At 37.6% G+C, this 17,505-nt stretch overlaps 2 protein-coding genes and 1 long non-coding RNA gene across 13 annotated transcripts in view; 2 read left to right on the top strand and 1 right to left on the bottom strand.

Moving 5' to 3' along the window:
- The window catches only part of LOC127452287 (retinoic acid receptor alpha-B), a 183,314-nt gene extending 180,259 nt beyond the window's left edge, over nucleotides 1–3,055 (top strand). For all 11 annotated transcript variants that reach the window (XM_051717653.1, XM_051717648.1, XM_051717652.1 and 8 more), the window contains 2 exons: nucleotides 292–450; nucleotides 538–3,055. In XM_051717653.1, coding sequence (XP_051573613.1) covers nucleotides 292–450; nucleotides 538–734 — 356 coding nt within the window. In that variant the 3' untranslated portion in view covers nucleotides 735–3,055. The remainder of the gene's footprint in view (nucleotides 1–291; nucleotides 451–537) is intronic.
- Nucleotides 1–6,120, bottom strand: part of LOC127452296 (uncharacterized) — a 57,910-nt gene extending 51,790 nt beyond the window's left edge. Inside the window, exon 1 of the long non-coding RNA XR_007899232.1 lies at nucleotides 5,237–6,120. This is a non-coding gene — a long non-coding RNA (uncharacterized LOC127452296). The remainder of the gene's footprint in view (nucleotides 1–5,236) is intronic.
- A 906-nt stretch (nucleotides 6,121–7,026) lies between these two features.
- On the top strand, nucleotides 7,027–15,073 carry LOC127452290 (scavenger receptor cysteine-rich type 1 protein M130-like). The gene is made up of 4 exons (XM_051717671.1): nucleotides 7,027–7,174; nucleotides 7,655–7,969; nucleotides 10,806–10,940; nucleotides 11,072–15,073. The coding sequence occupies exons 1-4, from the start codon at nucleotides 7,144–7,146 to the stop codon at nucleotides 11,326–11,328; spliced, it is 738 nt and encodes a 245-aa protein (XP_051573631.1). The 5' UTR covers nucleotides 7,027–7,143; the 3' UTR covers nucleotides 11,329–15,073.
- The last annotated feature ends 2,432 nt before the right edge of the window (nucleotides 15,074–17,505 follow it).

Here is a 17,505-nt window from a genome sequence, read left to right as displayed (position 1 = left end):
TTTCTAAAGTATGCAATACTAGAGAGCATTTTCGCAAGTCTCGCTTTTCGGTGGAGGTTAGCGCTGATCCATTGTGTATGATTGGGCGTAAACATAGCTAAATTGATGCGTTTTCAAACAAAAATGTGTTAGATGTGGTGTTGCGAAAATTCACCTTTTAAATTTTGAACAAGAATTATTATTATTATTATTTTGCATTCCCCTTTTCTCCAAATGATTTGTGTAGAACGTAATTGTTTTCTGACTTTTGATCAGTTGTTTATCGTCGAAACTTTGTGCACTTGTGCTCAGATCGGCAGGATCTGGAACAGTCAGATAAAGTGGATGTGCTGCAGGAGCCGCTGCTGGAGGCACTGAAGATCTACGTGAGAAAGAGGAGGCCTCATAAACCACACATGTTCCCCAAGATGCTGATGAAGATCACAGACCTGAGGAGCATCAGCGCTAAAGGTGAGATTTAATGTCACTCTTGAAGTTGTATAAAGTTAAAATATTGCACCAGTGTGCTCAGACAGCGGAATTCTTTCTATCTTTCAGGAGCGGAACGAGTCATAACGCTGAAAATGGAGATTCCTGGAGCCATGCCACCTCTTATTCAGGAGATGCTGGAAAACTCAGAGGGTCTGGAGGGCGGTGGTGGGGCGAGAGGTGGAGGAGGAGCCCCACCAGGAAGCTGCAGCCCCAGTTTGTCACCCAGCTCAGCGCATAGCAGTCCATCTACTCACTCCCCCTGACTCTCATTTCCAGATAGGGCTCCATGCAGAATTAAACTGGTTAGAAACCAGAAGCAAGCCACAGACAACCAGCGCCAGAGACCAGAATCCAGTAGACTTTGATCCGGGTGGACCGGGCCCGAACCAAACTGTAAATCTGGCTGACTTTCATTAGTTGAAGACCAATTGAGTTCCACACAGGTCAAGCCTAATCAAAACTCACACCGTCATCAAAAGCACCAGTGATTCAGTGATTAAATGAGCCCTAGACATTGGCCTCAGTGTAAGAGGAGCAGACTGAAGACGCTGTGAGACCCTGTGTGAGCAGAAGCAGCTCCTTACTGTGTCTTCCTGGCTCTGCTCCAATCACACAAACTGTGAAGGTTAAGGGAACTTTTCTCCTTGTCCGAGGGACATAATCTCTTGGCATGTGACGTTTATTTTAGAAATTTTAATCGCTTAAGCAAGCTAAGGACATAGGACGTCAAATGTCCAAACGTCAGGGACATTTTGAACTTTCCAGCCGTTTTGGTTCTGTTTCTTTGTTTTCTTACAAAAGATATAAGAAAATCTATATTGACAGACATATGAGATTTGAATTTTTTGTCTTAGGTGGAATGCAGAACAATTCTTTTTTCTCACTTTTCTTAAGAGTCGAATACAGTTATGGTCAACCCACTGTTACACTCACTCCAGAAGTTTGTTGTGGTTGTTCTGGAAATATTTGTATTGCGACAAAGACAGATTGTCCTGTTCACTTCATGCACAAGGGCACCGTCACACTAGCACTGAAAGAGATGAGATAAGACACCATTTTGTCCAGTGAGGAGATGAACTCCGAATGATTTGGAGATGTATTAAACGTCATCATAATGGTAAATTGGCAGTTTGTGGCTGAGAAAAGACCGATCTCATGTAAACAAGCAGCTTACACTTGTAAGATAATGTGTATGAGATCTTTTAAAGGGAGCTCTGTCTTCCTGTACCTGTTTTAATATTGTTTGTTAATTATCTTTTTTGTAATTGTCATCTGTCGTAAGACATGGAAGACCCTTTTACACAGTATTAGCAGATTATGAAATGAAATGAAAGATTTCCAAAAATAGTTAATCACAAAGAATTCGTTTTTAGCTAAATGCCCAAAAGGCCACAAATAAAAAAAACACGTTATTTCAAAAGTAATGAAAATGATGTTATCAACTATTTAGCATTTCACACAGAACGTCGTGCAGTTTCATGCCTTTTTTCTGCACCTGAATCTTGAAGCCCTCACTCAAAAATCAAAAAATAAAATAAAAAATGATAATTTTAAGATTTACACATTTTAGAATCATAACAAAATTCCATCAATTTGAATTGGAAAAAAAATAATAATATTTTTTTAATACATTTAATTTTGTTGGAAATTACACAATTCAATTTGATGGTATTTTGTTGAAATTGAAATGCATAAATCTTAAAAATAAGCTAACATATTTTTTTGAGTGCCGTTAATGTTAGATTTGTGTGTATTTTATCATCTCTACCACATTTTAGCTGTTGCGTGCACCCTGAGATACTTCCGCCTTCTGTCTCTGCAGAACAAATCTAGGTTTCTCAATCAGTGGGCGTTTTTTAACAGGGATGGGTGTTTTTAACCGCTTGCCTTCCACATTGAAATTCCCTACTTTCATTGAATTGTTGAGCAACGACCATCCTGGTTTGAAAATGCCCACTGATTACAACATTGAAATTCCTTACTTTCATTGGATAGTTGCAAAATGCCCATCCCGGTTCGAAAACACCCACAGATTGGGAAACTCCCATTATTGTTCCGCAGAGACCTATACTTTCGTTTTTCTTACCTGGACCTTACAACATCACTGCCTCTGCTCTCCTGCAACAATCATTTAACAATTGTCAACAACAACAACACTGCCTCTGTGTGACAATCACTTTAAGTCAAGCTCACAAACAATTCTGCCTCTGTAACACACACTGATCCCTGGCAGACATCTGGATTGGAGCCAGTAGCCAGCATTCATTGACTGTTGACAGACTTCCACATATGCACTACTATTCCCAATCTCTGGAACTGTAATAAGTTTCAAAACATCAAACAAGGACTATATTTACAAGTTGCATCTTTCTTAACGAGCAAGCATTCATTGACTGAAAGGTTTGATGATATGGTGTAATCCTCCTGTCTTGGTGTGATAATTAAATCTCTAAAAGATAGCAACTACAATTATTTTATGGTTTTAAATGTGTTTTAGTTTTATCTGAATTTTCATTTCAGTTAGCATCAATGTACCGACTTAAACTCGATTGATTGCCAAAAATGAATAAAGTACTCAAGGGTTTCTCAGTGCTTATGCTACAATCATTATAAAAAAATATCAAATGTGAACCAATTAAATAAATGCACATTTCTCCATTAAAGTTAAAAGGATATTTCTCCCCAAAATGAAAATTCTGTCATTTACTCACCCTCATGTTGAGCCAAACCTTTATGACATTCTTTTTTCAGTGGAAAACAAAAAGAGATTCTAGGCAGAATAACAGCCTCAGTCACTGTTCTATAAAGTCTTGGAGCAGCATGACACAGAGTGATGACAGAATTTCAAATGTTGGGTGAACTATTCCCTTAATAGTGTTCTTACAGATTTTTACTTATTGTTGGGGGAAAATATTAGCATCTTCGTCCAATCCGATTCTGGCAGATCAGTGTCAGCATATCATTATATTATTCCACTTTACAACAAATCTGCCTCTGCATTATGTCTGCTGAGCCAGTCGCCATGAACCTTTGAGCAGTGTAATGGCCATATGACTTCCTTACCACATTTTTCACAGAGCAAAGTGTGAACTGTTATCTACAGTATGTTTCACTGCAACTGCACACAACATGCACAGAGCTTGAGTCTATTCACTTCTATCTACTTGTTCTGAAAATCACATTTCTCTTCATGCATCTCAGCATGTCAGTTTGGTTTGATTGTGTATGTAGGCTGGTTTCTGCATTCAGTCACTGCCCAAAGGTTCATTGCTATTGAGCCATAATGTGTCACACACCTCAATGGGACTCTCTTCTCACTCAAAGGATGAAAAGCATCTTTCAGAGATCTACACAATGTACAGCACAAACTCTGTACTGCTTTAACAGTTGTTATACAGTCAAACGCACAAAAAATGTTTCAGTTGTGTCAGGTCCCTGGATGATTAGAGTAATGTTTAATAAAGACTTCTGTTTTGTGTGTGTTTCTGACCATATGTTTTTTTTTTTTTTTTTTTAAATCGTTATCTTTATCCAATAATGAATTGCAAAGCTAATGCTTCCTTGTTTCTTCAAATAACAATTACTTTTTTTTACATTCTCAGGGTGTTAATCCCACATTAATATTGTTTGCACGTTCAGATGTGCCATTCTGATACTGAACGGAGAGTGAGAATTTTTTTTCTCACGTTGCACTTCATTATGGTTTTGTGTATAGCTCTATTGAGCTCTGCTTTTTGAGTTTTATTATACGCATTTCATATTTTGTTTCAAAACATGCCATTACAAGTAACATGTCTAGTCTGTTTAACTGTTTAGCCACAAATTATATATTCGGAAGGAATATATACTCCGTTTGATCCGGTCTGAGTTAGGGAAAGCCTGTGCTCTTGACAGCTTGTTATAAAGAAAAAAGCTATTGGAATTTCTGAATATAAATAACCTTATACTAAAAGTCGGAGGATTGCCAAGAGAATATATACAAAATACTGTCTATACTGTTTTGTATTATACAGCTGCTCTGGCATTAAACCTCCAATGGAAGGCCTAGTACGTCAACAACAGTAACAAGGGTGACGGCTGGGTCTCAAGGCTTACATGTTACTAAATGAGTCCAACCATTAAAACCAACCATCTTTTTATTTCCAGCCTACTCATATCAACATAAAATACATATTACCTTATCAACAAATACTTCCAAAAGATTAGTATTGGCTCACTAAATCTTAAAGAATGTATGAATTCTGCGCTATTAAACACATTTAATAAAAAATTATTGAATTGCCAAAAAAAGGGAGTCACAAGCAGATGTTGGATATGACTGGTACAATAACTTTTGATCCACTTGGTCCACTCTTAATTGGGCAAAGCTAGCTTCCCTTATGTTTAATGTAATTTAGCCAAGTATCAATATCCTTGTTGGTCCTGGAACAACATTTCTATCAACTAGACAGATTTAAGGGTTAGGTTTAGGGCTAGATTTGGGCATGAATAACTCTTAAAGAATACACATCAGCCTATCATTAACCTTTGATTTTATGGGGAAATTAATGGTTAGGATTAGGTCAAGGATATTGTTTTCCGGGACCAATAAAAGATGTTGGATCTTACCAACAGATGGCCGTTTGTGAAGATGCAGTACTGAGTCTGAGATAGTGGTGAGTAATACTTCTCCTTTTTACTTATATATATATATATATATATATATTATAAAATATATATTTACTTATATCCAACTTTCAATACAACAGCACTTTATGATACCTACCAGTTTTCTGATGAGTTGTCCATTTTAGACTGCATTTAAGTTGGTGTGGCTTATTGGTTACAGAGCTGGGCTGTAAACTGAAAGGTTGCAGATTCAAACCAAGTGATGCTCCATGAGTTATCACCATTGTGTCCTTGAGCAAGACACTTAAACCCTTGCCGTGTTTTACCAGGGGGATTTCCCCTGTAATGTGTACTGTGAGCATCTGCTAAATGGCTATTCAAACTGTTATCAGTGAAAATTAGTTGGTGTAAAATAAGCTGATGAAGGACTTTGTCTCATGGTGCAGATAAAAGTCCCACAATTTCCTTTGTTTCAACCCTGCGGAAAAGACTAGCTTTGACCAAAATAATTGTACATGCTTGTCCAAGCTGATATTTGCTGGTTAATGCTAGTCTGCTGGACCATTGTAGCTATGTTGTTCACCAGCTAAAATGGCTTCTTCTGGAGCTGGCTGTCCAAGGGATGCTTGCTTGTTAAGATAGTTAAAGGAATAGTTCACCCAAAAATGAAAATTCTCTCATCATTGACTCTCATACCATCCTTGATGTGTATGACACAAACGAAGGTTTTCAGAAGAATATCTCAGCTCTGTAGGTCCATGCAGTGCAAGTGAATGGTGATCAGGCCTTTGAAGCTCCAAAAATGAAGATAGAGGCAGTATAAACATAATCCATCAGACTCCAGTGGTTTAATCAATGTCTTCTGAAGAGATCCAGTTGGTTTTGGGTGAGAACAGACCAAAATGTAACTCTGTTTTCACTGTACACCTTGTCAATGCAGTCTCTAGGCTCAATTACACTTCCTAGTGCTAGATGCATGTGCAGAGCACTAGATGGTGTTGTAGGAAGTGTAATTGAGCACTTCCTATAATGGACCTTCAGATTTCTAGTCACCGTTCACTTGCATTGTATGGGCCTACAGTGCTGAGATATTCTTCTATAAATCTTCATTTGTGTTTAGCAGAAGACAGAAAGTCACTCACATCTTAGATGGCATGAGGGTGAGTAAATGATGAGAGAATGTTCATTTTTGGGTGAACTATTCCTTAAAGAATTCTGGTAGTGACACCAGCATAAAAGCACCTAGAACACAACTTATGCTGGTCTTTCCAACAGGAAAGGAAAACATCAAACTAATAACTTGCAGGGAGAAATCACAGAGATACCAGGGAGGCCACTTTAAAAAAGTAGATTGAATTGGACTGACAATACAGCAGTGCTGACCAGGAAATGTGAGAATAGGTTGGACTTGCTGATGTTCCCCCAGTGTGTAGCGGTTAGTGGTGACATGCTTTTAAATTAACACATAAACCTCAAGTGTCAGAAACCTTTGCATGTGTCAACCCTGTTAACACATGACAAGTGCAATAACACATTTAGAGAACAAGGCCTCAAGGAGTCTTCACAGTGTGTCAAAGACTCATTTGAGGAAATTAGCTTTTAAAAAAAAAAGTCAGTTATTTCTCATCAACAGATGTCTGAAAGACTGAACAGAAAACTAGTGCAGCATTTCTTTAAAATTGCTGGTATAAGTAGGTATTTTCACAACATTGAGTGGTGACATTCTGTGAGGTCTGTGATCTACGAATAGTCTAATTGAATTTCTTTTGGAGCTATATTACACATACTTTTTCAAAGGCACTTTAGTATAGCAATTTGATGTAGATTTTAGCAGCACCACTAAAACCCTAAATAAATATAAAAATAATCAGGGACTGGGGCATTTCTGCAGATATACTTTCTGAGAAAATATATCGGGGGGGGGGGGAGGAAGGGGGGGAGTTAAAAACGGAACTGCTTAACTATCATGTTCACATAGAACTACAGACTCATTAAGGGGTTCTGACTTAAGGGCAGCAGAGATACACATCACATGCATCGAACAATGAAAGTACAAGGACCAAAATGCTGAGACAACTTCTCAATTTGACACTTGGTAAATTCAGTATTAAAACTTCATACCAACAATTTATTTTCATTGAAGCAATAATTATATTAAGTGTTTACATGTAATTACAAATAATAATAATATGGGTGTATTGCTTTATTGTATATGGTATATATTGTATATTGTGATTGTTCTGGAACAACCCACTAAAGCAATTTCCTTGTAAGTGTAACTTACCTGATTCCGATGAGCTAAACCACTTAATGTATTTTCTAAAAAGAATTATTAAAAAACATATTATGATGAAATGTAAGCAAATGAAATAACAGCTTGAATAAATGATTACTTGTTCACTGGTAAGTGACCCTCTAAATATCACAGAACCTTTGATACATATGAATATTTATTATGTTTTATTATGTTAAGGAGAGAGCAGTTTGTATTTGAGGATCACATACAAAAATAAAGATTGTCCTCTGAATAATAACTCTTGAGCTGAATATGTAATTCATTTTCTTGGTTTGACAGGAGGTCAAGATGTCAGACTGGTCAATGGTTTGGATGCCTGCTTTGGGACAGTTGAGGTCTTTTACAATTACACATGGAGAACAGTGTGTGATGTCTTCTGGGACATTGATGATGCTGCAGTTGTGTGTGGACTGTTGGGATGTGGAAGAGCAGTTAGTGCACATAACCATGCCCTATTTGGGAAAGGAAACGGTCAGATCTTGTTAAGTGAGGTTCATTGTAAAGGAAATGAGTCCTCTATCACACAGTGCTCATACCAGCTAAATGGATCCAATGATTGTTCTCAAAGTAAAGATGCTGGAGTTGTGTGTTCAGGTATGAGAATTTCAGTTCTCCCTTAAAGTGTTATTTTTAAAAGCGCACTCAGTCCTTTTCCATCATTTAAAAGGGTCTGCCCCTAAAGAACTGAATAGTACTTTTGGAAATGATGTTTAAAATCATGAGCACTCACATGAGATGAAGAATACAGTCATATCAGTGACCTAATAAAAGCTGTTTCATTTTACAAGGTGTGGGTCGTCCCCTCATGGACCTTGCCATGTTGAGATCACATGACATGACCAGCACTTTTACTTGTAAAATAAATGAATCATGGCTGACTGTGACTTGGGCATTTTTACAGTGGCATCTGTGAACGAAAACAATTGCTTCTGCATGATGCTACATCCATACCCACTGAGTGTCAGCCAGTGCAACATAAACAAACAAATTACTGAGTGCACATTTAATAAATTATTGAGCTTTTGCTACTTTTATTGAAAGGACGGTAGACAAGTGACAGGAAATCAATGGGACAGTGATGCTATTGATTTTCTATTCATATTTCTTCCCTATCATGACCCCACTAACACCACCCTACTGTCTCCTGTGTTGAGCTTTAGGGTTTATTACTTTGCATCTTTCATTTCTGCCTGAACTAAGTATCTTGGAGGCTCCTTTTCTCTGGAGTTCAAGGGGTCAAACTTCACTTGGAATCTGTCTGTTGTCAATCACTCTGCCTTCTACTTTATATATGTGTTTAAGAAATGCAAGTGTTTTCACATTTTTAGTTCAAGGATCTATCTTGAGCCACTTAGCATTGTGCTTACTGCATACTAAGCAGTATACTATATTGTGTACTGGTGGTTCTAAACTTTTTGACTCTACCGCCCCTTTTGTTCAGGACAATATTTCATTTTAATATCTCATATTTAATTTACCCAACAATTAAAATCATTAAAATAATTTTTATTTATTTTATAGCTGTTTTAAGCATTTTAATTAAGTTAACATACTCTATTTGTATATTTTAAACCATCTCAAAGACCCCCTGGAAGTTTGCAGAGGCCCCCTAGTCATGGGCCCTGGCCCCCAGGTTGAGAACCACTGCTGTATACTACATACTATTTTTTAAAACCCTTATGATATGTTTAAAAATTATGACAACTGTGATGTTCGGGTCAAAAATGACCCATATAGAGTTCAATAGATTTTCAGTAGATTTACAGCACATTTATTTATTAATTATGAACATGAAAATTGGCATAGACTTACCTACATATTTTCACACTGAACACAGGCATATATAGTAGCATTTTAACTAGAAGTAACACCACCTAGATGTCAGTTTTTCTTAGCTTTACTGTAAGGATTTACAGTACTTAAAATAAGATGATACTTAGATTACTTACAAATTTAATTAATCTAAAAGAAAACACTGAATAATTATTTATGTATATTCTGCAACATTAGGCTACAACCATAGGAACATTGCAAAAAAGAACATATTATTGTACAACAAATACTTTGTCAGCATTGTCAAATCAACATTGTGCAGCTGAACAACAGTTTTGGCAGTATGTGTTGGTGTGTGTCAGGGTTTCCATTAGCCGACAAATTCAAACACTGTCAGACACAAAGTCCGGTGATAATATTAACACGATGAGTCAGCAACCCATTTAGTTGATGCCACAGGTGCATAGTGTAGGCCATGCCAATGATAACAGTGCTTCGCTACCACGGAGGTTTAAACTTTCCCAAAGCTTGCAGAGTCCTAATCCGCCACTATATTTAGCGTGCCCACAGCGAGAAGCTTAAATTAGATGCGCATTACATGATGGCCATTTTTTCTTAAAGCAGCTATACTGAACAAATATCTATCATTCATTTGACTTGATTGTGTCATTATTAGCCTATTTAGCATTATTATGCTGTCCATTGCATTTACAGCGCAAAATAAATGCAGAAATGAGATGGCATGATTTTTTCCAATTTGTCCAGCAAACTTTATTATTCCAACCAACATTTCTTAGTGGAAACTCTGGTATGTGTATAATATCTGCAAATATGAACCCTATAAAGCTATATGTATCATATTTAATTCACAATTTTCTAAAGCCTCTACATCATCAAAGTGATAAATACTTTGAAGAAACCCTGTTGTATGCAATGTATTTGATGTCTACTGCCTCCTGGTGAAAGTTTCTGTACTTCTGGAAGTAGAAAACATTGTAATATAATTTCTAAAATGGCCAACTTCATATTTTTATGCACATGTCTTTTTGAGGTGAAATCTTTGATGACTTTGATAAAGTAATAATAGATAATGTTTATTATGTCTTTAAAAGAGAGAGCGAGAACTTGATACTTTTCACTCAAGAGAAGCTTCACAGATTTGACTCGAACAAATTTGACATTCTATAAATATAAAGAAATATCATAAAAACCTAAAACCTTATTTTTAACATATTCATTTAGCCAATGTTGAGGATAACCCAAAGGCATTTTAACCAAATTTAAGATTAAGCTTAGTTTTGTACTGTTTTTAACTCTTACAGTAAATGGGTCAAAAATGACCCCAAAATAACAGGAGGGTTAAAGATATATAAAACAGAAAACTACAGTAAACAATTTCAACAGTAGTATGCTTCATTGTTTTCACATGACCTCACAATGTTGCATGTTTAATTAAAGTGGCATCAATGTATTGGAAGAGTAATTTTATATTGTTTTTTTAATTCAGTTTTGTGTAAAATGTAGAAATAATAGGTCAATTTGAGCAAAGTTCATTGCAGGAAACAGCATCCCATACAGTGCGCTCAAGTAGAAGACTTTTGGAAAATGTAGACCGTAAGGCCAACTGTTGTTAATGGCACTAAAATCTCTCTTTCAGCTTCTCTAGTTGTTGTCATTGGTGCTGTGCTAGCAGCAGCACTGCTCTTACTGTCTACCCTGCTAATTATTTTCTTGGTGAAGAGGAGAAAATGGCGAAAGATTAAAGAAACCCAGACATGCTCCTGTTCTAGAGGTGAGACAGATTTACATGATTTACATACCATAATTTCCTTTAGATTTATTTTGGGTGCCTGCAAAATATGTTTTTTTTTAACACCTTCCTACAAAAGTACAAGTCTGTTTATCAATATTTTGTATCCCAAGATGCTGTTAGTAGGCATGAAGATGTATCCCTTGAGGACAGATATGAAGAGAATGATGAGGATGACTATGAGAAAGTAGATTTTGAAGAGGGAGACTCTGAACAAGACTATGTCAACATGGATGATGATGATGATGATGATGGTGATGATGATGGCGACTCTGAACAGGACTATATCAATGTGGAGTCAGATAATTCTGAACAGGACTATGTCAATGTGAATATTACAGAAGATAGAAGTACAGTGGATAATAACTGAGGATTTATGAAAGCTCTTTTGATGAAAAATTTCATAGCAATTGATAGCTACTGGTTAAGGATAAGGAATGAGTGGCAAACGCTTCTCTGCTGCCGGATACCAAATAAACACTGTTATGGAAAGCCAAATTATTTTTTAATGATCCCAGCGTCACTCATCATAATTGCATTTTTACTAGTAATAATTCCAATTACAGAGCTCTGTAATTGAATTTTTCTAGTAATAATTCCCATTAAAGAGCACTCTTATTGAATTTTTACTAGTAAGATTTTCAATTACAGAGCTCTCTAATTTAATTTTTACTAGTAAGAATTCCAATAACAGAGCTCTCTAATTGAATTTTTACTAGTAAGAATTCCAATAACAGAGCTCTCTAATTAAATTTTTACTAGTAAGAATTCCAATTAGTGAGATCTCTATCTGAATGTTTACTTATCATATGTTTCCATTGACTCCCATTCATTTTTAAATATAGAGCTCTGAAAATGAATTATTACTAGTAAGAATTCCAGTGGCGGGCCATGCGTTTAAAGTCTAGGCCTTCAGTGTGATTCATGCCATTAAGAAAACACAGTTTCACAATGAATAAGACACCCTATACCTTTGGGCATCATACATTATGTCGCAGCTAAATATTAATAACAATTGACATTTTAAAAACACGTCCATGCACGAAAGCCAGAACTCGAAATAACACTTAATGCTCAAGCAAGCCTAATTTTAACTGCAGCATGACTGTTTTATGAAATGAACTTCTCCCAAAAACAAAATATTTCATATGAATCTACCAAGTAGGTCTATAATACCTGGAAAAATCTATCTAATAATACACTATATTGCCAAAAGTATTCGCTCACCCATCCAAATAATTGAATTCAGGTGTTCCAATCACTTCCATGGCCACAGGTGTATAAAATGAAGCACCTAGGCATGCAGACTGCTTCTACAAACATTTGTGAAAGAATGGGCCGCTCTCAGGAGCTCAGTGAATTCCAGCGTGGTACTGTGATAGGATGCCACCTGTGCAACAAGTCCAGTCATGAAATTTCCTCGCTACTAAATATTCCACTGTCAACTTTCAGTGGTATTATAACAAAGTGGAAGCGATTGGGAATGACAGCAACTCAGCCACGAAGTGGTAGGCCACGTAAAATGACAGAGCGGAGTCAGAGGATGCTGAGGCGCATAGTGCGCAGAGGTCGCCAACTTTCTGCAGAGTCAATCGCTACAGACCTCCAAAGTTCATGTGGCCTTCAGATTAGCTCAAGAACAGTGTGTAGAGAGCTTCATGGAATGGGTTTCCATGGCCGAGCAGCTGCATCCAAGCCATACATCACCAAGTGTAATGCAAAGCGTCCGATGCAGTGGTGTAAAGCACGCCACCACTGGACTCTAGAGCAGTGGAGACGCGTTCTCTGGAGTGACGAATCACGCTTCTCCATCTGGCAATCTGATGGATGAGTCTGGGTTTGGTGGTTGCCAGGAGAACGGTACTTGTCTGACTGCATTGTGCCAACTGTGAAGTTTGGTGGAGGAGGGATTATGGTGTGGGGTTGTTTTTCAGGAGCTGGGCTTGGCCCCTTAGTTCCAGTGAAAGGAACTCTGAATGCTTCAGCATACCAAGAGATTTTGGACAATTCCATGCTCCCAACTTTGTGGGAACAGTTTGGGGATGGCCCCTTCCTGTTCCAACATGACTGCACACCAATGCACAAAGCAAGGTCCATAAAGACATGGATGAGCGAGTTTGGTGTGGAAGAACTTGACTGGCCTGCACAGAGTCCTGACCTCAACCCGATAGAGCACCTTTGGGATGAATTTGAGCGAAGACTGTGAGCCAGGCCTTCTCGTCCAACATCAGTGTCTGACCTCACAAATGCGCTTCTGGAAGAATGGTCAAAAATTCCCATAAACACACTCCTAAACCTTGTGGAAAGCCTTCCCAGAATAGTTGAAGCTGTTATAGCTGCAAAGGGTGGGCTGACGTCATATTAAACCCTATGGATTAAGAATGGGATGTCACTTAAGTTCATATGCGTCTAAAGGCAGGTGAGCGAATACTTTTGGCAATATAGTGTATTTGCGATTTAATAGTTGCTTGCAATAAATTTCGTTTCGTCAGGGTACATGGTTATGCTGCATTCCATTCAAGTTGGATGTGGGATATACCTACTTGATATCTTCAACCATAAATGCATTCCATTCCCCAATATTCGGAAACCGCAACACTCCCATAAGCTTAGCAGGGGTTTGACTCTCATTAGAGAGTCAACTGATAAACAATGCTGCAGCGCTAGCATTTGTGCTACAGGTGTATGATTATCAAAAGAGATTATAATGTTTTATACACCTGTTTCTGCAGGCGTTTGTTAAACAAGCTTTAATATCATGTAATGTGGAAATGAACGAATTTATCGATATTACTTAATAAAGTGAATGTTTAACACTTTGTATATCTCCCTGAGTGTCGACATGTTTGTGACATCATGCTCCTGCATCTCGGCGAAATCGGAGTTGAGAATTTCTGCACGAGCCTACAAGTTATAATTCTGACTTCAAGATGTATTCCATTGCACTTCTCCAAGTAGGAAGTTGTAAAATCCGACTTTCCGAGTTGAATGGAACGCACCGCTACTTTTGACTTGATCCGACACTGACTGCTCAAGCAGCCTAATTTACACTTAGAAAACTCCTGATGTTGCTATTACAATGCAAAAAGCACTTACCAATTTATAAATTAATAAATTAAGCAATCACACGGTCATGCAGAACATCTCATGTTTTTAAATCCATAAGGATCTCTTTCTCAGTGGTGGTGACAGCCAACTCGTCAGACAGCTTGATCTTTCGCTCTTGAATTACGTACATCACTTAAAGCTTGCTTGCATCACTTAAGGCCAGCTAGAAGGCCTCGACTGGGACATATCCTAAAGATCACACCCACCAAGAACAAATAAATCAATCTTATTGGCTGTTGAGGGATTCTGAAGAAATTCTGAAGGCCTGAGGGGGTGGAGCTCGGACTCATGTGCTGCTTCGGGCATGCGATTTGTGAAACAGTTGTCACACTTTGCTTTTAAGAATCAAGGAATAAATTTTGACTGGATAAACTTTTCGTTTTTCTCTATTTGTTTGTAGATTAATTCAGAGTGGAAAGCGATTAAAAATACATTGGCAGAAAGGTGATTGAGAATGAAAGGATGAAAAATATGCATGTTAGGCCAGCAGAGAAGGCTTTGCTGGCCCTGAGAAATCACCACTGAAGAATTCCAATTACAGAGCTCTCTAACTGAATTTTTACTAGTAAGAATTTCAATTACAGAGCTCTCTAATTTAATTTTTACTAGTAAAAAATCACATTAAAGATGTTTAATTACAGAGCTCTGAAATTGAATTACAGAGCTCTGCAATTACATTCTTACTAGTAGTACTATTTTATTCTGTTAAAATATTGTTATGATTATGCAGATGTAATCATAAAGATTATTTAATTTTATTTTGTCATTAACTCAGCTTAATGGCAAGTGATTTCATTTTTCACTAATTTACTGAGGTGACATTATTAACTCAGAAGAGTGTACACAGTGAAAATGATAATTTGCTGGATGTTTCAAACATTTGGTAACATGCAATGTTTTTGCTTTAAGGCGCCATGCGCTCATGATCCTCACTGCTCTGCACTCAGATCTTCCCAGCTTGGAAGGAAAGTTTCAAGATACTAAATAATAAATAAACACATACCCTTGTTCAGCTGTGTTTATTCTTGTTGGATGCAATTAAAATGATTGCTAAATTAGCATTTTTTTTATTTTTATAAATGGGATTTGAAAAGGAAATGGGTGTAACCGCTTCTGCTTTGCATCTCATGAATACAAGTTTTTACTAGTAAGAATGCAGTTGTAGAGCTCTGTAATTTACATTTTTACTAGTACTGTTACTGATTTATTACTAGTAAGAATGGAATTGTAGAGCTCTGTAATTAGAATTCTTACTAGCAAATATTCAATTAGAGAGCTCTTTAATAGGAATTCTTACTAGTAAAATTTCAATTATAGAGTTCTCTAATTAAATTCTTACTTGTTATTAACATTTTTATTGATTCATAAATTAACACACACAAAACAACAACATATATATAATGAATCAATCACTTTAAACATTAAACCCCCACCATATCCCCTCCCCCCTACCAAACTCCCACCCCACCCTGACCCCCCACGAACACCCCTGTGGTCAATAGAATATAGACACACACACACACAAACAAAAAAACTAAAACAACAAAAGAAAATACAATAATCAAGTATAATAATAATAAAAATAAAACTCTAAATTACTCCCTCCAACGCCCCTCCTCGAGATTCCCCCAAAAATGTTAGGTAATTGCCCCATTTCTTATTATAAAAATCCCTAACTCCCATCCTTCTGCTCGACCCCTCCTCGAAGGCAGCCACCCTCCCCATCTCCGCGCACCACACCGGGAATGAGGGTGCTCCATCTGACTTCCAACTCCTCAAAATAACCTGCCTACCAATCATCACACTGGTCAAAACCCAGTCCTTCATGTACTTATCCTCCAAATCCATGACCTTCCCATCTCCCAAAATACAGAGTCTGGGGCAGAATGAGACCTGAGTGCCCAACACATCACACACAAAACTTTGCACCTACAGCCAAAATTCTTGAATCTTACGACACCCCCAAAAAACATGGGTTGTGTCTCCATCTTCTGATTGACATTGCCAGCAGGTGGGTGTGTCTTTAAGACCAAGCCTATACAATCTAGAGGGGGTCCAATAGACTCTATGTAAAATCTTGAATTGCATAAGGCGAACCCTTGCATCTCTAGATGCAGATTTGACATTTTTTAGAATCCTAGGCCACACTCCCTCCTCCAGTACCAAGCCAAGATCCTTCTCCCACAATATCTTAAGAGAAGCTGAAGCTCCGTCACCCAGACTCTGAATTAACAGGGAGTGATACACCGATGCCTCATGACCTTTTCCGAAAGAAGTAATCAACACTCCCAGAGTATCTGCCACTTTAGGGGGTGTACACCACTCCCAAAAACAATACAAAATCAGGTGACGCAACTGTAAATACTTATAGAACTGAGATCTGGGAATCCCAAAAAGTTTAACCAAATTTTGAAAGGATCTCAGCACTCCACTCTCATATAGGTCAACGAGTGTAGTAACTTCCCTCCCATTCCATTCTGACCAGCAAAAAGGGGACTTGTTGATGCATAATTTGGGGTTCAGCCATATGCTCAAGGCAATATTTCTGAATTAAACACTCTGGACACTTTTGTCCATACCGAGTTCAAATGCGAGATAACAGGATGTAACTTAACTTCTCCGATTAATTTGATAGAAAGGCTCTGCAATGGTGAAATAGGAGCAAGAACTTCCTGCTCTATACAGAACCAGGGAGGGGCTCTCTCAGGTGAAAGCGACCAATGAGCCAAATGTCTGAGACCAAATGCAAAATAATAAAATAAAATCTTGGGTAGGCCTAGCCCACCTTTGTCAATCGGCCTATGTAACTTACTGAAATGTAATATGGGACGCTTACCATTCCAAATGAAGGACTTCGCTATGTTGTCAAATTGCTTGAAATAAGAGAGGGGGACATCTATAGGGAGAGACTGTAGCAGGTAGTTGAATTTTGGAATACAATTAATTTTAATAACATTAACTTTTCCAATCATAGATAAATGCAATGAAGCCCACCTACCCACATCTCTCGAAAACCGTTTTATTAAGGGGTCAAAATTAACTCTAACTAAATCACACAATTTTGCTGGGAATAAAATGCCCAAATACTTAATGCCCTGTTTGAATCTCTGGAAAGCACCCAGCTGGAAGCCGTTACTGGGCAGTACGCTACATTAAAACGCCAACTATATGATTTTTTTTTCTCTGTATGTGGCAACATCTCAAACGCACCAGGGTGTGATCTGAGACTAAGATGTTTCCAATTGAGCAGTCAACAACAGATGAAATGAGGGATTTAGATATAAAAAAAAATCTATTCTAGAATCAATCTTATGAACTGATGAAAAAATGTATAATCCCTACCAGATGGATTCAAGAGTCGCCAGATATCTGCAAGACCAAGATTTTTACACATCCTGTGAAATGTCAGTGTTGCTGTAGATAGCTTGCACAATTTTGC

The sequence above is a fragment of the Myxocyprinus asiaticus genome, chromosome 14 (assembly GCF_019703515.2).
Source record: "Myxocyprinus asiaticus isolate MX2 ecotype Aquarium Trade chromosome 14, UBuf_Myxa_2, whole genome shotgun sequence".
Classification (NCBI taxonomy): Eukaryota; Metazoa; Chordata; class Actinopteri; order Cypriniformes; family Catostomidae; genus Myxocyprinus; species Myxocyprinus asiaticus.
Note: the sequence above shows the minus strand (reverse complement) of the source record. Positions and strands in the feature narration are given on the sequence as shown.